This window comes from Anthonomus grandis, chromosome 17, assembly GCF_022605725.1.
Source record: "Anthonomus grandis grandis chromosome 17, icAntGran1.3, whole genome shotgun sequence".
Taxonomy (NCBI): domain Eukaryota; kingdom Metazoa; phylum Arthropoda; class Insecta; order Coleoptera; family Curculionidae; genus Anthonomus; species Anthonomus grandis.
This window is the reverse complement of record NC_065562.1, coordinates 20,011,250-20,036,319: the sequence shown is the minus strand read 5'-3', so window position 1 is coordinate 20,036,319 and position 25,070 is coordinate 20,011,250. Positions and strand designations below refer to the sequence as shown.

Genomic DNA, 25,070 nt, shown 5'->3' with positions numbered 1-25,070 from the left:
AAACAATTATTAGGCATAACAATTTTTTATTAAGCTTATAATTAATAAAAATACATTGACATTAGCCCTATAGGAAAATGGAAGCAATAATACATGAGGGGCATTTTTTTATTTTAAATGCTAATATTTCGGTACGTATGGGTTTAATCAAAAAAAAGTTTTCATAAAAATTATAGGAAATTAAATTCTCTTTAAAAAAGTGCTTTATGAATATTTTGGTAAAGTTACTCCTTGGCGAGGTACACGCGTGTGAATGTGCCAAAAAGGAGTTTTTCCTAAATAACTTAAAAACAAATGGATTTAAAGAAAAAATTATTAGTACAAAAATTATAGGAAATTAAATTTCCTTTAAAAAAGTGTTCTATGCATTTTTTTGTAAAATCACTCCTTGCCGAGTTACATGCATGTAAATGTACCATAAATTACTTTTTTGTAAAATAATTCAAAAACAAATGAATTTAAAGAAAAAATTATTAGTACAAAAATTGTAGGAAATTAAATTTCCTTTAAAAAAGTGTTCTATGCATTTTTTTGTAAAATCACTCCTTGCCGAGTTACATGCATGTAAACGTACCATAAATTACTTTTTTGTAAAATAACTCAAAAAAAAATGAATTTAGAGAAAAAATTATAATTATAAAAATTATAGGAAATTAAATTTCCTTTAAAAAAGTGTTCTATGCATTTTTTTGTAAAATCACTCCTTGCCGAGTTACATGCATGTAAACGTACCATAAATTACTTTTTTGTAAAATAACTCAAAAACAAATGAATTTAGAGAAAAAATTATAAGTATAAAAATTATAGGAAATTAAATTTCCTTTAAAAAAGTGTTCTATGCATTTTTTTGTAAGTTCACTCCTTGCCGAGTTACATGCATGTAAACGTACCATAAATTACTTTTTTGTAAAATAACTCAAAAACAAATGAATTTATAGAAAAAATTATAGGTATAAAAATTATGGGAAATTAAATTTCCTTTAAAAAAGTGTTCTATGCATTTTTTTGTAAATTCACTCCTTGCCGAGTTATATGCATGTAAATGTACCATAAATTACTTTTTTGTAAAATAACTCAAAAACAAATGAATTTAGAGAAAAAATTATAAGTTTAAAAATTTAAGGAAATTAAATTTCCCTTAAAAAAGTGTTCTATGCATTTTTTTGTAAAATCACTCCTTGCTGAGTTACATGCATGTAAATGTACCATAAATTACTTTTTGTAAAATAACTTAAAAACAAATGAGTTTAGAGAAAAAATTATAGATATAAAAATTATAGGAAATTAAATTTCCTTTAAAAAAGTGTTCTATGCATTTTTTTGTAAAATCACTCCTTGCCGAGTTACATGCATGTAAACGTACCATAAATTACTTTTTTGTAAAATAACTCAAAAACAAATGAATTTAGAGAAAAAATTATAAGTTTAAAAATTTAAGGAAATTAAATTTCCTTTAAAAAAGTGTTCTATGCATTTTTTTGTAAAATCACTCCTTGCCGAGTTACATGCAGGTAAATGTACCATAAATTACTTTTTTGTAAAATAACTTAAAAACAAATGAATTTAGAGAAAAAATTATTAGTACAAAAATTGTAGGAAATTAAATTTCCCTTAAAAAAGTGTTCTATGCATTTTTTTGTAAATTGACTCCTTGCCGAGTTACATGCATGTAAATGTACCATAAATTACTTTTTTGTAAAATAACTCAAAAACAAATAAATTTGGAGAAAAAATTATTAGTACAAGAATTGTAGGAAATTAAATTTCCCTTAAAAAAGTGTTCTATGCATTTTTTTGTAAAATCACTCCTTGCCGAGTTACATGCATGTAAATGTACCATAAATTACTTTTTTGTAAAATAACTCAAAAACAAATGAATTTAGAGAAAAAATTATAATTATAAAAATTATAGGAAATTAAATTTCCTTTAAAAAAGTGTTCTATACATTTTTTTGTAAAATCACTCCTTGCCGAGTTACATGCAGGTAAATGTACCATAAATTACTTTTTTGTAAAATAACTCAAAAACAAATGAATTTAGAGAAAAAATTATTAGTACAAAAATTGTAGGAAATTAAATTTCCTTTAAAAAAGTTTTCTACGCATTTTTTTGTAAAATCACTCCTTGCCGAGTTACATGCATGTAAACGTACCATAAATTACTTTTTTGTAAAATAACTCAAAAACAAATAAATTAACGAAAAAAATTATTAGTATAAAAATTATAGGAAATTAAATTTCCTTTAAAAAAGTGTTTTATGCATTTTTTTGTAAATTCACTCCTTGCCGAGTTACATGCATGTAAATGTACCATAAATTACTTTTTGTAAAATAACTCATAAACAAATGAACTAACGAAAAAAATTATAATAACAAAAATAAAAGACAATTAAATTTTCTTCAAAAAAGCACTCTACAACTTTCCTGAAAAAACCACTCCTTGACGAGTTACACTTCAAAAAAACAAAACAAAACTAGTATATACAGCCTAACGTAGACCTATAACCTAACATTACTTATTCTCAATATCCGTAGGGGGCAGCACATCCAACCTGGTAAAATCCAACTCGTTACTCTTGGCCTTACAGAACACCTTACAAACGGCCAACTTATAAAATTTCTTATGCTTGTACAGTTTGTAAATGAGAGCCATCGAGGTGGCGTAGGCCAAGTACTCAGGCACCACAGCGATGACCCTCAGCACCTCCATGTCTGAGTCAGCGACCACGATCTTCTCAGCTAAATTCAGCACGTTATAGTAGAAGATCACCGGCAACAGAAACAGCATGGCGAAGAGGGTCACGTGCAGGGACTGCACCAGGTTCTGGTTCTTATTAAAGAAGGACTTTCTACAGTCGTACCGGATCTTGATCAGTACAGCCATGCAGACCACGTAGACCACCGTGACAAAAATGAAACTGACGTGGAACCTTATGTCGTAAATGTTACTGAAGCAGACACTGGTCACTATGAATGACAGAATAAAGTGCACCGGGTACACTGCCCCCAGGACATACCTGAAACCGTTCTTATACATATACAAGAAGTAGTCGCTAGAGATCATCACAATATACTCATCGAGAGCATAACCGGCCAAAAAAATCACGCACATATCCAGGAAGTAGTTCTCCATCTGGATAAAGGTGCAGTAGTACTGCACCTCGATGCTCCCCCCAAAAAACAGGTCCATGGACAAGTGTAGGACGTGTTCTGCGGCCAGGAAGACGACGTTACAAATGGCAAAGTGTAGGATGTAGTAGTTGCCACGCGACTTGAAAGCTTTGTACTTTAAGATGACGAAGATCAGCAGGAGATCGATCAGGATGGCGAGCAGGCAGAGGGGGATGCTGATGATGAAGGTGGCGAGACGAAACGTCCGGGTGGTCTCGCCCTCGTGGAGGCCGTGGTGGGCGTTGGAGAGGTCCGGGTGGTGGACCGAGGACTGGTTCACGTACATCGCCTGAAAAAGTGCACTTTTGAGATTTTTTCGGAGAATGACCCGTCGATCGGTTTTTTGTGAATATCTCAGGAAGTGTTGGTTTTAGGGGAAAATTTATTGGAAGATTATTTATAGGGAATTTAATTTGCTATTTAAAATGATTCTATGTTTTTTTTTGTAAGATGACCCCTTGGGGAGTTATATGCGTTTTAAGAGGTTTTTTGATAATATCTTGGAAGCTATTAGATTTACAAAAAAAAGTATAAATATTAAAATGAAAGGGAATTTAGTTGTGAACAAAAAAGTCTTATTAAAGTTTTTTGTAACACGAGCCCTTAATGAGTTATATTGCATTAAACAGATTGTTTATCAGTTTTTCTTGAATATCTCTCTAAATAACAAAATTACAAAAAAAATCACTGTAACTAAGTTGAAAGAGAATTTAATTCTAAGCAAAAAATTATTATTAAGTTTTTTTGTAGAATGACCCCTTGGTGAGTTATAGGCGTGCTAAAGGGTTTTTTAAAAATTTCTTTGAATCTCTTAAATTCAAAAAAAATTTATTAATAACAAAATAAGAGGAAATTTAATTCTGGGTAAAAAGTTGTTATTGAACTTTTTTGTAGAATGACCCCTTGAGTTACAGTCCTCTAACCTCATTAATTAGTCGTTTTTCTTAAATATCTCGAAAACTATCACATCTACCAAAAAATCCTAAAGAACCAAAAACGAAGAGAATTTAATTCTAAACAAAAAGTCTCTCTATAAATTTTTCTCTAAAATGACTCCTTGACCAAACATAACCTCCCTTCCCCCCCCCCTATAATATTATTTTCCCAAAAAAAACCATTACTAATCTCAACTATTCTTATTCATAATTATCGCATGTCTTAGTCACCGTCGGCCAGGTAATAAAAACTATTACAAACAATTACAGCAATTTCCGATGACTACATCTCGCCTATATTAGTCCGGTCAAATTGGACAATTTTTCAATTATATCTCGAAAACTGTTGGGTCATTAACAGTGTTTTATGTCTCATATTAAAAAGATTTTTATGGCCTATAAAAGATGTCATTAAGGATTTTCGTGTAGGAGTACCCGTTTAGGAGTTACAAAGGTTTTTTTAGATTAAATCCCAATTTGAGGGGACTACAAGACATTCCGCTTGGGTTTAAATTTGCATTATTGAATGAGAATAATAATAACTATGTCGTAGTAATGAGCAAGGATACCTTTGTTGTTTCATGGTAAAATTGATGATGATTGTAGGTACATGTGCGAGACGTGATGTGAATTTTTTTGAGCGCTGTATCTCCGTAATGGTTGGTTTGTTTGGAAAATTTATAGAGGGGTTTTTTGTAGGAAATTAAATTCTCTATAAAATTGTTTATGTGAATTTTAGTCTAAAATTTAATCGTTTCGGAGATATAGTAAAAAACGTGTATAAATGAGTCATATCTCTCAAACCGTTGCCTGGACAAAAACAATTATATTAAACTTTTTTATAGGAAATTAAATTTTCTTTAAAATTGCTTATGAGCATTTAAGTCAAAAATCTAACCGTTTGGGAGATATACTTGAAAAAACGTATTAGGGTTGGATCTACTTGGCAGTTTTGAGTCATATCGCCTTAACCATTGCCCTGACAAAAAAAATCATACTAAACATTTTTATAGGAAATTAAATTCTTTATAAAATTGTTTATTATCATTTAAGTCTTAAACCCAACCGTTTCGGAGATATAGTGAGAAAAGTGCATAATTGAGTCATATCCCTTTAACCGTTGCCTGGACAAAAAAATTATTACTAAACTTTTTATAGGAAATTAAGTTTTTTACAAAATTGCTTATAAGCATTTGAGGCAAAAACCCATCGGTTTCGGAGATATACTTGAAAAACCGTATAAAGGTTGGATCTACTTGACAATTTTCAGTCATATCGCCTTAACCATTGCCCTGACAAAAAAAATCATACTAATCATTTTTATAGGAAATTAAATTCTCTATAAAATTGTTTATTATCATTTAAGTCTTAAACCCAACCGTTTCGAAGATATAGTGAAAAAAGTGCATAATTGAGTCATATCCCTTAAACCGTTGCCTGGACAAAAAAAATTATTACTTAACTTTTTATAGGAAATTCAATTTTCTACAAAATTGCTTATAAGCATTTGAGGCAAAAACCCAACCGTTTCGGAGATATACTTGAAAAACCGTATAAAAGTTGGATCTACTTGGCAATTTTGAGTCATATCGCCTTAACCATTGTCCTGACAAAAAAAATCATACTAAACATTTTTATAGGATATTAAATTCTCTATAAAATTGTTTATTATTATTTAAGTCTTAAACCCAACCGTTTTGGAGATATAGTGAAAAAAGTGCATAATTGAGTCATATCCCTTAAACCGTTGCCTGGACAAAAAAAATTATTACTAAACATTTTATAGGAAATTAAATTTTCTACAAAATTGCTTCTAAGCATTTGAGGCAAAAACCCAACCGTTTCGGAGATATACTTGAAAAAGCATATAAAGGTTGGATCTACTTGTCAATTTTCAGTCATATCGCCTTAACCATTGTCCTGACAAAAAAAATCATACTAATCATTTTTATAGGAAATTAAATTCTCTATAAAATTGTTTATTATCATTTAAGTCTTAAACCCAACCGTTTCAGAGATATAGTGAAAAAAGTGCATAATTGAGTCATATCCCTTAAACCGTTGCCTGGACAAAAAAAATTATTACTAAACTTTTTATAGGAAATTAAGTTTTCTACAAAATTGCTTATAAGCATTTAAGTCAAAGACCCAACCGTTTCGGAGATATACTTCAAAAAGCGTATAAAGATTGGATCTACTTGACAATTTTCAGTCATATCGCCTTAACCATTGTCCTGACAAAAAAAATCATACTAAACATTTTTATAGGAAATTAAATTCTCTATAAAATTGTTTATTATCATTTAAGTCTTAAACCCAACCGTTTAGAAAATATAGTGAAAAAAGTGCATAATTGAGTCATATCCCTTAAACCGTTGCCTGGACAAAAAAAATTATTACTAAACTTTTTATAGGAAATTCAATTTTCTTCAAAATTGCTTATAAGCATTTGAGTCAAAAACCCAACCGTTTCGGAGATATACTTCAAAAAGCGTATAAAGATTGGATCTACTTGACAATTTTCAGTCATATCGCCTTAACCATTGTCCTGACAAAAAAAATCATACTAAACATTTTTATAGGAAATTAAATTCTCTATAAAATTGTTTATTATCATTTAAGTCTTAAACCCAACCGTTTAGAAAATATAGTGAAAAAAGTGCATAATTGAGTCATATCGCCTAAACCCTTGCTCTGACAAAAAAAATCATACCAATCATTTTTGTAGGCAATTAAATTTCCTATAAAACGTATATAACCACTTTACACAAAAATCAATCTATAACCAAGAAATCAAAAAAAACCTTCTTACCTCAACTGTTCAGCCACTTAAAAACCTAAAGAATTCTAACGCAAGAGCCACTTAACTTCTACTGAGACCGCAACGAGCAACAAACATCACGTAGAAGCGCAATTACCCTATACACACACACACACACAGACCGATATATTGTTGTTTAACTATAAACGCGATGCAGAATTCTCGGCATTTTTTTAAATTAAATCATTCGTTTTCCTTAAGGTTGTTCGCTCCGTTCAATTGACACGGTTAGCCCACCCACGCGGCTAATTACTCAATTTTCCTATAAAAAGCGAATTCGCGCTCACGCTTGATTGAGCTAAATTTTTCAGACCTTTCGAGTGGGATTAACAAGCTTTTTTACATCTCAGAATGTTCCTTAAATTACCCCCTTTGTATTAAAGAAAAAATCATCAAAATCGGTTTAGTGGTTATGGAGTTATTCGGGTTTAAACTTTGTTTTTTTGTGTGCTAATGGCAACAGTGCTTCTCAGGTGCACTAACATGATGCGCATAAGGAAAAGGGCGGAGCCTGGTTGCCATGGTTATTGCATCGCTGATGGTGGGGAGGCGGGGCTAACAATAACATACTCATGCAGTGGGCGGGGCCTATAAGAAATCAACGCCTTAGTGGGTGTGGTCAAGTGACAATGACACATTGACGTGGGTGGAGCTTCTTGTTCAACCTTTAAGAGACGTTGCCAAACTTCCTCTTGTTGCTGGTTGTATTGAGCGATAAATTTAAGTATATAGACGTCGAGGAAAGAAAGGGTGGTTTATTATAGTAGGTGAACGACTCGCCAAGTCTGGAAAATCCCCGGGAGGGAGCTTTACAGCAGTTTTACAACCCTTTCCCCCCTTCCCTCGTTCCCGCCCTAGTTCCTGCTGTCCTCGATCGCGTGTCAATAATTTATACGGCAGATCGTAAATTTTATTCGCCCTTGTCTCTCTTGTAGCCGGTTTATATGGCGCACTTGTTGCTACAAGAAATCACCCTTCTACCCTCTCCCTTCCTCCGACAGGTTTTTGTTTTGTTGTTAATTGGTAGAAAAAAGGGCTTTTATCCCTCTTTTTAGCCAATAAAACCCGATCTATTATTTTAAAAGGGGATTCTCGACATCTGCCTAAATGGAAACGATATCCAACTAAAGGCGTCGCGTTACATCACTTAAGGGCTAAAAACACCCTTAAGGGAAAAACTCAATTAATCGGGAGAGAAACAGTTTGGCAACGTTGCCTAGAGATGATCCGCCCCTTTAAGCATAAAGGTCATTAAGCCCCTCCCACGCGCTGATACATGTGGTTTTTTTTAATAGAATGTCGCTCTTATAGGCTGTTTATCTCGAAACCTATGAGGTTTATGAGAAAAATCTTAGGAGTCAAAATGAAGGGGCATTTAATTCTAAATAAAAAATGTATCTATGAATTTTTTCGTAAAATGACTCCTTGACGAGTTATTAGCGAATAAAGACCCCCATGTTCCAAGCAAGCATTGTTAACTCGTCTATACAGATTCATTATTACTTTTTTTTAAATATCTCGAAAACTATTTGGTTTACGGGAAAAATTATAGATATCAAAATTAAAGGAAATTTAATTCTAAAGAGAAAATATATTTACAACTTTTTTCATAAAATGACTCCTTGAGGAGTTATCAAAGAGTAAACACTCCCATGTTCCAAGCTTCCAGTCAATTTTCAAACGTCTATATCTCTTAAACGTGTGGTTTTACGAGAAAATTCATAGATAACTTTTTTAACGGGAATTAAATTCTTAATTAAATTTATAATTATAAGTTTTTCAGAAAAATTAATTTTAACGGAGATATTGGTAACATGCAACGATTTTTTTTAAATATCTCAAAAACAGTCAACTTTACAAGAAAATTTGTAGATATCAAAATGAAAGGAAATTTAATTCTAAATAAAAAATGTATCTATAATTTTTTTTATAAAATCACTCCTTGATGAGTTATCAATGAGTGAACGTCCTCAGGTTCCAAGCATGCGCCGCCAATCTTTAAACGTTTATATCTCTTAAACTTGTGGTTATACAAAAAAATGAATAGATAACTTTTTTATAGGAAATTAAATTTTCAATAAAATCAGTAACTATAGGTTTCTTACAAAAATGAATAATAACGGAGATATTGGTAAAATAATCCTTTAATGCAATTATTAAGCATTTTTCTAAAATATCTCAAAAACTGTCAAGTTTACAAGAAAAACTGTAGATACTAAAATTAAAGAAAATTTAATTCTAAACAAGAAATTCCTCTATAATATTTTTCATAAAATTACTCCTTGACGCCTTATTAAAGAATAAAGACGCCCAGGTTTCAAACATGCGCAGTCAATGTTAAAAGGGTCATATCTATTAAACGTGCGGTTTTATGAAAAAATTCATAGATAACTTTTTTACTGGAAATTAAATTCCTAATAAAATCGATAAATATAATTTTTTTACAAAAATGAATAATAACGGAGATATTGGTAAGATAATCCACTAATGTCCTAGACGCGTATAAGCAAGTGAATTATTACGCATTTTTTTAAAATATCTCAAAAACTGTCAAGTTTACAAGAAAAACTGTAAATACTAAAATTAAAGAAAATTTAATTCTAAACAAGAAATCCCTCTATAATAATTTTGATAAAATTACTCCTTGACGACTTATTAAAGAATAAAGACTGCCATGTTTCAAGCATGCGCAGTCAATGTTAAAAGAGCCATATCTATTAAACGTGCGGTTTTATGAAAAAATTCATAGATAGCTTTTTTACTGGGAATTAAATTCTTAATAAAATTGGTAAATATAATTTTTTTACAAAAATGAATAATAACGGAGATATTTGTAAGATAATCCACTAATGTCCTACACGCGTATAAGCAAGTGAATTATTACGCATTTTTCTAATATATCTCAAAAACTGTCAAGTTTACAAAAAAAACTGTGAATACTAAAATTAAAGAAAATTTAATTCTAAATAAGAAATCCCTCTATAACTTTTTTTATAAAATTACTCCTTGACGACTTATTAAAGAATAAAGACGCCCATGTTTCAAACATACGCAGTCAATGTTAAAAGGGCCATATCTTTTAAACGTGCGGTTTTATGAAAAAAATTATAGATAACTTTCTTACAGAGAATTAAATTCTTATTAAAATCGGTAAATATAATTTTTTTACAAAAATGAATATTAACGGAGATATTGGTAAGATAATCCACTAATGTCCTAGACGCGTATAAGCAAGTTATTTATCACGAATTTTTCCAAAATATCTCAAAAACTATTAAGTTTATAAAAAAATAGTATTGACAAAAGTGAAAGGAAATTTAATTTCAAACAAAAAATGCATCTATAATTTTCTTTGTAAAATGACTCCTTAATGAGTTATCGATGTGTGAACACCCTCAGGTTCCAAGCATGCGTTGTCAATCTTTAAACGTTCATATCTCCTAAACGAGTGGTCTGATGAAAAAATTCATAGATGACATTCTTAAAGAAAATTAAATTCTCTATAAAATCAATATCTATTACTATTTCACAAAAACGAATATTTACGGAGTTACGGTCACAAAAACACCAAAAACACTCAAAACACAATTTATTCAAACTTAAGCCCTAACTTGGTCCCTATTTAAAAACGTGACGTCCTCCTCACTAGCCGAGTCCAGGTCCTCCTCCTCGTACTCCCGGTTCTTGTTGCAGCACTTCAAGAAGGCCACCTTAAAACGCTTATTGACCCTCCCCAAGATCACCAGGATCACCATGGCTTGGGACAAAAACAGGTATTCGGCCAAATATTCGAAAAAGTGAATGATATACACGGTGGCCCCGGTATAGTCGTTATCGTTACCCAAGATCTCGACCACTCTCAGTACATAAGCGGGAAAGGACATGAGGAAAGCGGTCTTGGCCACCAGGAAGGCGTATTTGGTCTTTTCCACCTCCTTGACCGGTTTCTGGAGGCTCTTAAGACACCCCACCCCCACCAGCACAATGACGCAAATAGTAAAAGAAACCGCCTCGAACCCGAACCCCACCACGTAAACCTTCCAGGGCATCCGGAAACACATGACGGTCTTCGTAGCCCACTTCGGTAGGGCGAAGGTCAAGAAGGCCACCCCGATACCGTAGCGGAAGGTCTTGGGGTACCTCTGGTGCAAATCCGGATGGTAGACGGCGCAGTACCAGTCCAGCACCATCCAGGTCAACGTGTAGAAGCACAACGTCACCGACAAATGATCGAAGTTGCTCATCAAACAATACTGGAACTTGCTATGCGAGTTCAGCTCCACCACGATGATGATCAAGTTGGCGACGAGCAGGTAGACGATGTTGAAGATCGCGTAGAGCATGATGAACCCGTTAATGCGCGTGTGCAGTTTCTTGAAACGCACGATGATCACGACGATGAAGACGCAGCTGACGATCGTGCAGAGGTAGAGGAGGATCTTGACGATCTCGAAGATCGCGTAGTAGGCGAGCATCAGGTTGAGGCTGACCGCGCTCTCGTAGTCCTCGATTGTTTCCGGGTCGGAGAACGGGTTGTCGTCGAAGATGCCGCGGTCCGCTCGCGGAGGGCTCGCGGTCGCATTGTCCTCCATTTTTACGCTGAAAGAGGCCGAAAACGGGGTTTAATGTAGAGGTATTTTTTGTTCAGAATTTTATTGTCTACCGTTTTGGTTAGTATAAATTTTTTTGTCAAATCAACCGTTACAGAGATAAATTAATAAATAGGGTTTTAGTCGAGGTTTTCTTGAAATAACTTTTTAATTCATGGTTTTTGAGAAAATTTTATAAGAATAAAACTACTAGGGAATTCAATTTCCTACAAAAAACGTATCTATAATTTTTTTCAAATAATTAATAGTTTAGGAGTTATAGGAGTTTGAATATTACTGCAACCTGGCAATACGATTAAACATGGAGGTTATAGAGTAAACGGTTCGTTTTATGGCAACTTTCATAAAGACCTTTTTTGTTTAAAATTTAATTATCTACAATTTTTGTCATTATAAATTTTTGTGTAAAATGAACCGGTAAAGAGATAAATTAATAAATATTGCTTTAGTCAAGGTTTTCGTCAAATAACTTTTTAATCAATGGTTTTTGAGAAAATTTCATTAAAAGCAAACTGAAAGATAATCTAATTTCCTACAAAAAACATATTTATATTTTTTTTCGAAAAATGACCCCTTTAAGAGATATAGGCGTTTGAATATAATGGCAATACGGTAATAACTTGCCACGCCCCCTGGTTAAAAACTGGGTGTAAAACAAAGGAGCTTATATCGTAAACGGTTCGTCCTATGAAAATTTTCATAGAGACATTTTTTGTTTAGAATTTAATTATCTACAATTTTTGTTATTATATTTTTTTTTGTAAAGTCAGCCGTTAAGGAGATAAATTAATAAATAATGCTTTAGTCAAGGTTTTCGTCAAATAACTTCGTAATTAATGGTTTTTGAAAAAATTTTATAGGAACCTATTTGATGTAAAATCTAATTTCCTACAAAAAAGGTATCTATAACTTTTTTCAAAAAATTAACAATTTAGGAGTTATAGGCATTTGAATATTACAGTGACCTGGCAACACGGTAATAACGCCTACTGGTTAAAAATGGAGCTTATATGCTAAAGGGTTCGTTTTATGGAAATTTTTATAAAAACATTTTTTGTTTAGAATTTAATTATCTACAATTTTTATCATAATATTTTTTTTTGTAAAGTCAGCCGTTAAGGAGATAAATTAATAAATAATGCTTTAGTCAAGGTTTTCGTCAAATAATTTCGTAATTAATGGTTTTTGAAAAATTTTATAGAAACCTATTTGATGTAAAATCTAATTTCCTACAAAAAAGGTATTTATAACTTTTTTCAAAAAATTAACAATTTAGGAGTTATAGGCATTTGAATATTACAGTGACCTGGCAACACGGTAATAACGCCTACTGGTTAAAAATGGAGCTTATATGCTAAAGGGTCGTTTTATGGAAATTTTTATAGAGACATTTTTTGTTTAGAATTTAATTATCTACAATTTTTGTTATTATATATTTTTTTGTAAAGTCAGCCGTTAAAGAGATAAATTAATAAATAATGCTTTAGTCAAGGTTTTCTTCAAATAACTTCTTAATTAATGGTTTTTGAAAAAAATTTATAGGAACCTAATTGATGTAAAATCTAATTTCCTACAAAAAAGGTATCTATAATTTTTTTTAAAAAAATAACAGTTTAGGAGTTATAGGCGTTTGAATACCACCGCGACCTGGCAACACGGTAATAACGCCTACTGGTTAAAAATGGAGCTTATATGCTAAAGGGTTCGTTCTATGAAAATTTTCGTGGAGACATTTTTTGTTTAGAATTTAATTATCTACAATTTTTGTTATTATATATTTTTTTGTAAAATTTGCCGTTAAGGAGATAAGTCAATAAATAGTCCAATAGTCAAGGTTTTCTTCAAATAACTTTTTAATTAATGGCTTTTGAGAAAAATTGATAAGAACCAAACTTCTAGAGAATTTAATTTCTTACAAAAAATGTATCTATAACTTTTTTCGAAAAATGACTAGTTTATGAGATATCAGCGTTTGAACATTACAGCAGTCTGGCAACACTGTAATACATTGCCACGCCCACCGCTTAAAATGGGAGGAGCCTTGTATTGAATCACTGTGTGTTGTGATTCAATATAAGTCATGCCTAGATACGGGAAGAGCATTACAGCTGCAACGTTGCCTTTAAAAAAATCCTAGTTTTCCAAGAAATTGTTTATAGGGGCTTATATGGTAAACGGTTGGTTCTATGCAATTTTTCATAAGAACCTTTTTTGTTTGAAATTTAATTCTCTACATTTTTTGTCATTAAACATTTTCTTGTAAAATCAACTGTTTAGAAGATAAATGACAAAATAAGACGAAAAATTGGGTTTTCTGAATATATCTCTTGAACGAACGGTTTTTGGAAAAAATTCATAATAACCAAAACGGAAGAGAATTTAATTTCCTATAAAAAAGCTTATAATAATTTTCTTCTTAAACAAAGCAAAAATTTTGAAAAATCCCAAAACTTTGACCGACCGTTACACGGCCCCTAGAGCACGTACGGTGGTCAAAGTGACACCAAAACAAAGGAAAAACTTCCGGCAACCACCCTGTACCGAAAAAAACCCCGAAAAGAAATGAAGTACTCACCAAAAAGTCCCCCGAAAAAAGGCCGCACCACCGTAAACCGCCTATTTACGAAACGAGAACCTCTGATGCGCACATTTGTTTGCACGGACGAGAGGCTCACTTGCAAAGCCATTAACGTCTCAATTATTTGGGGGGATCATTTTATTATTAGTGATTTTTTTTAGTACGGGTGCTTATGTGCGAACGTTTGAGGCAGCGGTGACTTCTTGCACTTCCCCGATGATTCCGTGAGAAGGACGAAACGCAGAGGGGTGAAAGTGGTGTCGTTTGAAAGCTGCAAGTTACAGTTATATTGTGTGTAAAAATTATTAAAATCGCTTGATTGGTTTGGGAGTTATTGATTTTTAAAGGTGACTTAGTTTTTGTGTAGGTTTTTTTTGGAGACTGGTGAACTCTCCTGAGGATATCAGGGGAAGTAAGAGACGTAGGAGGATAAAGTATTAGTTATTTTGAAGGTAAAGAATGCCCTTTTATGTGTATATATTATGCATCAAAGTCCGACTTTAAAACTTGTCTCTTTTTAGGGCAAAAATGGCCGGAGTAAGTGTACGGTCCATAAAGATCTTTTTATTGCCTTATTTATCAAATATCTCGTTTGATGTTTCTTTTATGGAAAAATGTATAGAGGAACTTTATGTTGAAAATTGAATTTTCAACCTTTTCATTCATTAACTTTTTTTTTTATAACCAACCGTTTTCGAGTTATTCAAGAAAAACGCATAAAACACTTTCATTGACTTTGACAAGGCTTTTCACCCAAAACTTTCAAGGCACCCTATATATTTCTTTACATCGATTTAAAGCCCATTCGATCTACTTTCAAACGATATACAAACCGTTTAATTATTTTTCCAAAATCAGGTTTAAATAATTTTTTTTTAAATCACTGCATAAGAAAGCTCCCCCAGGTTCAGAGGCCCTTTTCACCAAAAACTCCAACAATCACCCCCTACATATTTTACATCGGATTAAAGCCCTTTTAATTCACTTTTTAAAAATATACGCGCCAGACCGTACTTTCAATTTACGAGCTCACAAGGGACGTTTAATCGAACCCCCTTTTTTTCCGTTAGAGTCGACCTTCGACTCGACGTTCAAAGACTTTATTAATTATTCATTGCGAGTAATAAAAAGGGGAGCTTTTTTATACGATTTATAACTAGATACTCTCAGCTTTCTTAAGATATAAAAACATATAGGGTGTATACAAAAATTATTGCTGAAAAACCCTTCTGAAACTGAACAAGACCATTTTAGGCACCGACCTGAAGAAAACGTTATTTCAACCACTTCCTGTGGGGCAAATCACACGTTTTATACGTCATTAGAAAATAGATAAAAGGGGCTTTCCAACGGTGTAAAGAACATATACAGGGTGTCCCTCGGGCCTTCGTTATTCCACCTCCTTTTTCAACTAATAATAAATACAATGATATTATTATCTCGCTTTCGTATGCAAAACACTTTCTCTCATGTGAGACTGATTATTCGACTGGACCATCGGGTAAAACGAGTTTCGCACGACCCAACAACAGTCGTCGCCGATTTCGCCGTTTCGGTTATTTTTTCAAGGGCCCGCACGTGACCGACCACCTGGAATAAAAGGTTCAAACTTAAGCCGCCTTAACTCGCGTTCTTCTCAACGCACTTCGATGATTTAAACGGGGTTTATTAAAGAATTTCTTGGCCTTTCAGGTGCTTTTTATTTGAACGTTTTTGCTCCAGTGGTTTTTAGGTTATGCGCGAATAAGTGGTGCAGCCTCCTGTTTTTGTTTTTTATTAAATAGTCGGTTTTTGGTGGGTGTTATAAGATGATTGAGCCCATCAGTGGATAGAGCGTGAAATTTCCTCGAAGTTTTGTATAAGACGTTTTCTTGTGAGTGCAGTGGCTGCCTCAGGAGGAGCGGTCAAAGTTTCGTTAAATTTACTGTGATATTTGGCGGAGGCACTAGGCGAGGATCGAGGGTAACTTTTGAACAAAATAACCGATTTTACTGGTTCTTTTCTTGTTGGAAAGCCTATAGTTTTATGTTGATTTTAATTAATTTTTCTTGCATAGGACCTACCTAAATACTACATATTTATTGATTTTTTTGTTTTAAATCTTCATAACTCGCTTATTAAATTTTTTTCGAAAAAAAGTATAGAGACTAAAGTGATAGAGCATTAAATTCTCTATAAAAAATCATTAAAAAGTTTTCTTCTATTTCCAATAGTTTTTGAAATAATGCTCGTTAAATAAATTGGCGAAAGTGCCAGGTGGAGACTAAGGCTCACTTAAATAACCATAACTTTTAAATGAAACAAGCGATTTTACTGATTTTTTCTTTAGTGGGTCGTGTATAGTTTCAAGGTCATGGCCATGCATGTTTCTTATACCAGGTAGATCTAAAAATAACCTATTTAAGACTTTGTTACATTTAACTCCTTATAACTCTTTTATTATTAATTTTTCGGTAAAATGTAAAGAGACCAAAAAGATAGAGCGTAAAATTTCCTATAAGAAAACATTTAAAAAAATTTCTTTAACTATTATGGTTTTTGAGATACTGTCTGTTTAAAAAATTGGCGAAAGCACCAGGTCAGTATTAAGGCCTACATAACTGATGATAACTTTTAAACGAAACAAGCGATTTTGATAATTTTTATTACACGCTTTCTATATAGCTTCAGTGTTAATTTAATGTATCTTTCTTATACACGGCAGATCTAAAAATGACTTATTTAACACTTAGTAACTTTCAAGTCCTTATAACTCCTTTATTATTAAGTTTTCGGTAAAAACCAAAGAGACCAAAATGATAGAGCGTAAAATTTCCTATAATAAAACATTAAAAAGTTATTTTTTATCTCTAGAGGTTTTTGAGATATTGCCGGCTAAATAAATTGGCGAAAGCGCTAGTTCAGGTTTAGGGCCTACTTAACTCTCGATAACTTTTGAATAAAACAAGCGATTTTAATAATTCTTTTTTTATTGGAAAGTGTATAGTTTCAAGATCATTTTCATGCATGTGTCCTATGCAAGGCAGATCCAAAAATGACTTATTTATCATTTAGTCAGTTTAAAAGCCTTGTAGCTCCCTTATTATTTATTTCTCGGTAAAAAGTAAAGAGACCAAAGTGATAGAGCATTAAATTTTCTATAATAAACCATTAAAAAGTTTTCTTCTATCTCTAATAGCTTTCAAGATATTGCCTGTGTTATAAATTGGTGAATGCACTAGATGAAGACTATGGTTCACTTAAATGCCAATAACTTTTAAATAAAACAAGCGATTTTACTGTTTTCTTTTTATTGGGTCGTGTATAGTTTCAAGGTCACGTCCATGCATGTTTCTTATACCAGGCAGATCTAAAAATAACTTATTTAAAGCTTTGTTACTTTTAACTCCTTATAACTCTTTTATTATTAAATTTTCGGTAAAATGTAAAGAGACCAAAATGATAGGGCGTCAAATTTCCTATAAAAAAACGTCAAAAAGTTTTTCTTTATTTCTCATGATTTTTGAGATATTGCCTGTTAAAGAAATTGGCGAAAGCGCCAGGTCAGTATTAAGGCCTACATAACTGATGATAACTTTTAAACGAAACAAGCGATTTTGATAATTTTTATTACACGCTTTCTATATAGCTTCAGTGTTAATTTAATGTATATTTCTTATACACGGCAGATCTAAAAATGACTTATTTAACACTTAGTAACTTTCAAGTCCTTATAACTCCTTTATTATTAAGTTTTCGGTAAAAACCAAAGAGACCAAAAAGATAGAGCGTAAAATTCCCTATAATAAAACATTAAAAAGTTATTTTTTATCTCTAGAGGCTTTTGAGATATTGCCAGGTAAATAAATTGGCGAAAGCGCTAGTCCAGGTTTAAGGCCTACTTAACCCTCGATAACTTTTGAATAAAACAAGCGATTTCAATAATTCTTTTTTTATTGGAAAGCGTATACTTTCGAGAACATTTTCATATATGGTTCTTTTACAAAGCATATCTAAAAACGACTTATTTATGATTTGGTAACTTTCAAGTCCTTATAACTTCTTTATTATTGCTTTTGCGGTAAAAAGTAAAGAATACAAAATTATAGAGCGTAAAATTTCCTATAAGAATCCATAAATTTTTTTCATGTATCTCAAACGGCTTTTAAAATATTTAATTTTTAATCAGTCATGTTAGTAACAACACAACGCCTCGTCTATTAAGTACTACTCGCAGCTGATTTAATATCATAATTTATAAACTGGCGATAACTTCACTTTATATTCTTAGGTTTATAAATTGGTGAAGGCGTCAGGTATTAGGGCAGGTCCACTTTAATTCACTCTCACGCCTGAACCCTTTATCCAATCATAATGATTTTTTTTTTATTTGAAAGGTTAAGGTAGTCCACCTAAAATGTCTAAACTTCCAGATTCTACTGCCCTCTGAAGAGCCTAAAAAACGAACCAGCATGGACCCCTTGATGAACCTCAGTAGCTTCAACTTCACCGCCGATACCACTGCCCCCCATCAACCGTTTTACTTCGTTCAAATCTTCCAGACGATCCTGTTCTCCCTGGTGTGTATCACCGGGATAGCAGGGAACACATTGGTGATCTACGTCATCCTGCGCTACTCCAAGATGCAAACGGTCACGAACATGTACATAGTGAACCTGGCGATTGCCGATGAGTTCTTCCTGATCGGCATACCGGTGCTGATCGCTACAATCTTACACGGCCACTGGGTGTTTGGACATTGGGCCTGCAAGGCCTACATGATCACCACAAGCATTAACCAGTTCACTAGCTCCATCTTGTTGTGCATCATGAGCGCTGACCGCTATATCGCAGTCTGTCATCCGATATCGGCACAAAGTTGGCGCACCCCCTTCATCTCCAAGATCGTGTCCTGTTTCGCGTGGTGCTGCAGCATCCTGCTGATGGTCCCGATCATCGAACACGCCCAAGAAATCGTCGGACAAAATGGGAAATCGTCGTGTGTGATCATTTGGGGCGGGGACGCTGACACTTTCGTCACGGGCAACAGTACCAACGGCACCAACATGGATCTACCGCTGGACGAGCCCGATTCTTGGCCCGCCTTCATTTTCACCATTTACACTTTCGTGTGCAGTTTCGCGATCCCTTTACTGCTGATTTTGATCTTCTACTGGCAAGTGCTGAGGAAACTGAAGACGGTGGGACCGAAGAACAAGTCGAGGGAGAAGAAGAGGTCCCATAAGAAGGTGACCAATTTGGTGTCCTGCGTGGTGGTGGTTTATATCGTTTGTTGGACCCCTTACTGGGTCACTCAGTTGGCCATCAGGGATAACGAGCACGTCACGTGAGTATTAAATTGAATTGTTACTATTACAGGCAATTGATGTGTTAATATTGTGGCAAGAAAAACACTTAAAATTCAATAATAGAATGAGGAAGGAGACATTTCTAACCTAAAGCATTCTAACCTAAAAATTGATTGACAAGTGACAAGTGACATACCACGAAACTCACAGACAGTGTTGCCAACTTGTAAGTTGGACGTAATAGGACAAGTTGCCATAAAATAATACTAATAATGCACATAACTTTTTTAATAAAAATTGAGATAAACAACGAGACGCGTGACTAAGCCCCAAAAAATTTATCCCATATATCGCTTTCACCTTAGCACAGTAATTTTCCTATAGCGACATCCTTTTTTAGCATTGCGGAAGGTAAACAAAGAGGGAGCCACAGTAACTGAATAAACGTTGCCATCATTTTCTGTCTTTCTCTTTCGTACAGTTAATGAAGAGGGATAGGTAATGAGTTATCTTGTCTGTTTTTGATCTGACCAAGCCGCTATTGATGGCAAAATACCAATAAATAAGTTTTCTTTTCGTTTTTGTGATTTAATAAATTTAATTATTATTACAGGCAATTGATGGATGTGTAAACCTTCCTAACTTCCACGAATTTAATCTAAATCAGACCATTTAAAAACCAGTGTGAGACCCATTTAAATATCAATGTTTTATACTTCTTGCTTAATATTGTGGCAAGTAAGACACTTTATACTTTGATTTAATAATTAATTAAAAGCAAGCAGGGAAGACATTCTAACCTAAAAAGCATTGACAAGTGACAAGTGACATAGCGCAAAACTCACAGGCAGTGTTGCCAACTTACCAACAAACCAAGTTCCCATATAATAATGATACAGAAGGTGCAAAAATAGTCCATCATGTAAATCGGTCAATTTCTAGGTTAAACATAACCCTACACCTGCTCGCCTCCTGCCTCAGCTACTTCAACTCGGCAGTAAATCCGATCCTGTACGCCTTCCTCAGCGACAACTTCAAGAAGAGTTTTTGGAAGGCGTGCACGTGCGCGGGCAACTCTGACGTCAACGCCGCCCTCCATTTGGAGAACAGCGTGTTTCCCAGGAAGTCCAAGCACTCCTCTGACAGGTCGGTACTGTACTCCTATTTGACGACAGTGTGGTACTTTACGGGCATGTTTTGTTTTTTTTATGATAGGTATCGGCCCACGAGGAATACCTCCGTATGTCCGAACTTGGAGGACGAAGGGGAGACGCCACTGGTGAAGGTGGACCCCTCGACCTCCACGACCGCCCTCACCATGACCAGTCGCGTGAACATCAACAATTTGGGCGGGAGTAGGGACAGTGTGAGTTTAAAAAACGGGAATACCCATCAGCAACAGTCGCAGCCCACCAGTCTGTAATAAACGTCACGGGGTATCGGTGGGTGTATTTTGAGGATTTCGGTGCGTTTTTGTAGAACCGACGCCCTCGGAGATGTTCGGGGGTCTTCGGTTTGTTTTGAGGATTTTACTGGTGTGTCGATGTAGGCGCCCTCTAGTGTGTGAATTTTATTTTTACCATTGTTTTTTTTTAATGTAAATAAACGAAACTACAGGGTACCTTTTATGTAAATAAAAAAATTTAGCTGCACAGGGTGGATCTCCTGGGGAAAAATTTTTGTTGGAAAAAGTCAGGGTCGCTAAGAGGCATATAGTTAAATAATTTTTTGCTTAGTGGCACTTTCATTTAGACCGGAAGTGGGGGCAAACTTCCTTATTTTAAATGGGAACCCTAGTATTTTTTTACATATTCGGATTCTACGTGAAATTCTAAGAACTTTGAGGGGCCACATGCCATACTTTGGTTCAACGGTTCTCGAGATAGCATACCTGTCAAATTTTGACACTCAACTGTCAAAATTTTTAAAGAAAATAGGTACTAAAAAATAATTTATATTATAAATAGTGTTGGCCTGAGAGGCCTAAAAACTTAAAAAAATACGTCATTTTCAACCGTTAATATCTCAAAAGCTATCGAACGAAAATATATCGTGTGACCCCTCAAATTTCTTAGAATTTCACGTAGAATCCGAATAAGTAAAAATCTACTTATGCTCCCATTTAAAATAACGAAGTTCACTCTATTTGTGGCCTAACAGGAAGCAGGTTCAACTCAACAACAATGTCCCCAAGTAGCCCGAGAATTCCCTAAACTTTTTTCATCAATAACTTGTCCTCATCAAGCGTTTCGCCCTGTATATAAGAGGTCCAGTGTGGTTTTAGAGCGAGCCCATAAGACCCCACTGAACAATAATTATATAAACGACTATATATGTGTTAAAGTGTGCCCTTTTGACCCTTTTTAACATATCACTTGTGACGTCAAAAGGGCACCCTTACAAACTAAATGTTATAAATTAAAAAAAAATTGTATTAATTTGAGTTTCAACCTGTGATATTAACATACACATAATATTTTTGATTCAACGATAATAAATAAATAAATAAATTCGAATTTTGTATATATTTATATACTTATATAATAACACCACAGTTACTCAATAGGGTATAGTGCGCCCAAGAGCTGTTTTTGCTTGCACGCACTATACCTCTCATATTTAATGTTGTTTGTGTACGACCTATACAATGAAAAGTTTAACCCTCTCTCTTTCTCTCTCTCTGTCTGATGCATGTAAAGTTACTATTTATTTGCCAAAATAGTTGTTATATGTAATAATAATGTATGTCACGATAATATAATATATCTATTATTATTATTATTATTATTATTATTAATTTAATAAATACTGATTAATAAATGTTGGTTTGTTTTATTTTATTGAGATAATTGGCAACGTTGCTTTTAGTGCCATTTCTGACCACTGACGCATGTCACCGAGGACTTTAAGTGCAAATCTTTTAACAATAAGAGTAATTCAACTATAATGCAATTAAAAAGTCTATAAATTAGGATATATTTATTTAAATAGAGAATTATATACGGTTTTTTTTTTATAAACGTGGCAACCTCGACACAACCCTACGCGTCAATGACATTATTGACACTTGACAATTCGCCGTTGACAGATCTCATTCTTTTGGTCGCCATTTTGTTGAGTTAACCACGGGAAATTCCGCGTAATTTTCCCACTTTTCGCCTTAAAAAACTCAAATTTTCCTTGTCGGAAACTCGTTTAATGTGATTGCGGGGCCTCGATTTACCGAAAGAAATCATGGCACGTTACGCGCAAAGGCCGGAAACGGCTTTGAAAAGGGCGAATGGTACGTGGTGGGCCCCCTAACCTCCATATGGTTATGACTAAGGAAACGTTTCAATTTTTCAGAGTTTATTGAGGTGGGTAAGCCCGCGAGGGCTCTGGACACCCTCCAAGAAGTCTTTAGGAATAAAAAATGGGCCTACAATTGGTCCGAGTCGGTTTTGGAGCCCATTATGTTCAAATATCTGGACCTGTGCGTCGAGCTGAAAAAGTCCCATATTGCCAAGGAGGGGCTGTTCCAGTACAGGAATATGTTTCAGTCGGTGAACGTTGGCTCCCTGGAGAATGTCATTAGGGGCTATTTGAGAATGGCCGAGGAGAAAACTGAAAATGCCAGGTAAGTTCTCAAATTTACTACTCACCCGCTTGATATTCGTCGTATGCATCGTTTTTACCCTCTAAAGGGAACAATCGGCCCAAGCAGTCATCGACATTGATGACCTAGACAACTTGGCCACCCCCGAAAGCATTTTACTGAGCGCGGTATCTGGAGAGGACGCCCAAGACAGGTCGGATCGCACCATTCTCACCCCCTGGGTTAAATTCCTGTGGGAGTCTTATTGTCAGTGCTTGGAGTTGCTTAGGACCAATGCACACGTGGAGAATTTGTACCACGACATCGCCCGCATGGCTTTCCAGTTCTGTCTGAAGTATAACAGGAAAACCGAGTTCAGGAAGTTGTGCGACAAGTTGAGGAAACACTTGGAGGATATTTGCAAGTTGCCCGCCCAGGTGGCAAATGTTTCCATGTCCAAGCCTGAGACGCAGCAGTTGAATCTCGAGACCAGGTGAGTGAGTGAGGTTTTATTAGATTGAAGCTGTTTGTTATATTGGACTTTTTGTGAGGTTATGTCACTTTCGGGTAGACCCCATAGAAAAACTTCAATAACTTGGAAACTATTGAGTGGATGCTTTTGGGGCCTTAACAATAATTGTAAAGAATTCTTTTCTGAATAAGACGCTTTTGGTTTCGTTTGATTTCTTTTAATAGTTGTGGAGATATTGGACTTTTTGTGAGGTTATGTCACTTTCGGGTAGACCCCATAGAAAACCTTCAATAACTTGGAAACTATTGAGTGGATTTTTTTGGGGCCTGAACAATAATTGTAATGAATTCTTTTCTGAATAAGACGCTTTGGTTTCGTTTGATTTCTTTTAATAGTTGTGGAGATATTGGACTTTTTGTGAGGTTATGTCACTTTCGGGTAGACCCCATAGAAAACCTTCAATAACTTGGAAACTATTGAATGGATGCTTTTGGGGCCTTAACAATAATTGTAAAGAATTCTTTTCTGAATAAGACGCTTTTGGTTTCGTTTGATTTCTTTTAATAGTTGTGGAGATATTGGACTTTTTGTGAGGTTATGTCACTTTCGGGTAGACCCCATAGAAAACCTTCAATAACTTGGAAACTATTGAGTGGATTTTTTTGGGGCCTGAACAATAATTGTAATGAATTCTTTTCTGAATAAGATGCTTTTGGTTTCATTTGATTTCTTTTAATAGTTGTGGAGATATTGGACTTTTTGTGAGGTTATGTCACTTTCGGGTAGACCCCATAGAAAAACTTCAATAACTTGGAAACTATTGAGTGGATTTTTTTGGGGCCTGAACAATAATTGTAATGAATTCTTTTCTGAATAAGACGCTTTTGGTTTCATTTGATTTCTTTTAATAGTTGTGGAGATATTGGACTTTTTGTGAGGTTATGTCACTTTCGGGTAGACCCCATAGAAAACCTTCAATAACTTGGAAACTATTGAATGGATGCTTTTGGGGCCTTAACAATAATTGTAAAGAATTCTTTTCTGAATAAGACGCTTTTGGTTTCGTTTGATTTCTTTTAATAGTTGTGGAGATATTGGACTTTTTGTGAGGTTATGTCACTTTCGGGTAGACCCCATAGAAAACCTTCAATAACTTGGAAACTATTGAGTGGATTTTTTTGGGGCCTGAACAATAATTGTAATGAATTCTTTTCTGAATAAGATGCTTTTGGTTTCATTTGATTTCTTTTAATAGTTGTGGAGATATTGGACTTTTTGTGAGGTTATGTCACTTTCGGGTAGACCCCATAGAAAAACTTCAATAACTTGGAAACTATTGAGTGGATTTTTTTGGGGCCTGAACAATAATTGTAATGAATTCTTTTCTGAATAAGACGCTTTTGGTTTCATTTGATTTCTTTTAATAGTTGTGGAGATATTGGACTTTTTGTGAGGTTATGTCACTTTCGGGTAGACCCCATAGAAAACCTTCAATAACTTGGAAACTATTGAATGGATGCTTTTGGGGCCTTAACAATAATTGTAAAGAATTCTTTTCTGAATAAGACGCTTTTGGTTTCGTTTGATTTCTTTTAATAGTTGTGGAGATATTGGACTTTTT

The 25,070-nt window shown here is 34.1% G+C and overlaps 3 protein-coding genes and 2 long non-coding RNA genes across 10 annotated transcripts in view; 3 read left to right on the top strand and 2 right to left on the bottom strand.

Annotated features, from left to right (window-relative positions):
• Positions 1-21,919, top strand: part of LOC126746459 (somatostatin receptor type 2-like) — a 96,444-nt gene extending 74,525 nt beyond the window's left edge. For 2 of the 6 annotated variants that reach the window (XM_050454718.1, XM_050454719.1), the window contains exons 3-5: positions 18,528-19,441; positions 20,346-20,549; positions 20,619-21,919. In XM_050454718.1, coding sequence (XP_050310675.1) covers positions 18,528-19,441; positions 20,346-20,549; positions 20,619-20,826 — 1,326 coding nt within the window. In that variant the 3' untranslated portion in view covers positions 20,827-21,919. Of the gene's footprint in view, positions 1-11,415; positions 11,598-15,179; positions 15,718-16,645; positions 17,169-18,527; positions 19,442-20,345; positions 20,550-20,618 lie in introns of those variants that run through there. The other 4 variants (XM_050454720.1, XM_050454721.1, XM_050454723.1 and 1 more) reach the window with 4 other exon arrangements.
• LOC126746469 (uncharacterized) lies at positions 7-1,052 on the bottom strand. Its single transcript, XR_007663900.1, has 2 exons — positions 743-1,052; positions 7-425 (listed from the first exon to the last, which is right to left on the bottom strand). It is a non-coding gene; the product is annotated as an uncharacterized LOC126746469 (long non-coding RNA).
• Positions 993-2,122, top strand: LOC126746471 (uncharacterized). The gene is made up of 4 exons (XR_007663902.1): positions 993-1,108; positions 1,266-1,353; positions 1,512-1,669; positions 1,986-2,122. It is a non-coding gene; the product is annotated as an uncharacterized LOC126746471 (long non-coding RNA).
• Positions 2,348-7,084, bottom strand: LOC126746461 (uncharacterized). The gene is made up of 2 exons (XM_050454726.1): positions 6,919-7,084; positions 2,348-3,460 (listed from the first exon to the last, which is right to left on the bottom strand). Exon 2 carries the CDS (start codon positions 3,455-3,457, stop codon positions 2,513-2,515), a length of 945 nt encoding a protein of 314 aa, XP_050310683.1. The 5' UTR covers positions 3,458-3,460; positions 6,919-7,084; the 3' UTR covers positions 2,348-2,512.
• Positions 21,920-22,490: 571 nt separating the features above from the next.
• LOC126746268 (eukaryotic translation initiation factor 3 subunit A) overlaps positions 22,491-25,070 on the top strand; it is a 29,389-nt gene continuing 26,809 nt past the window's right edge. The window contains exons 1-3 of the mRNA XM_050454425.1: positions 22,491-22,686; positions 22,749-23,019; positions 23,087-23,470. Of these exons, the coding sequence (XP_050310382.1) occupies positions 22,638-22,686; positions 22,749-23,019; positions 23,087-23,470 (704 nt within the window). The 5' untranslated portion in view covers positions 22,491-22,637. The remainder of the gene's footprint in view (positions 22,687-22,748; positions 23,020-23,086; positions 23,471-25,070) is intronic.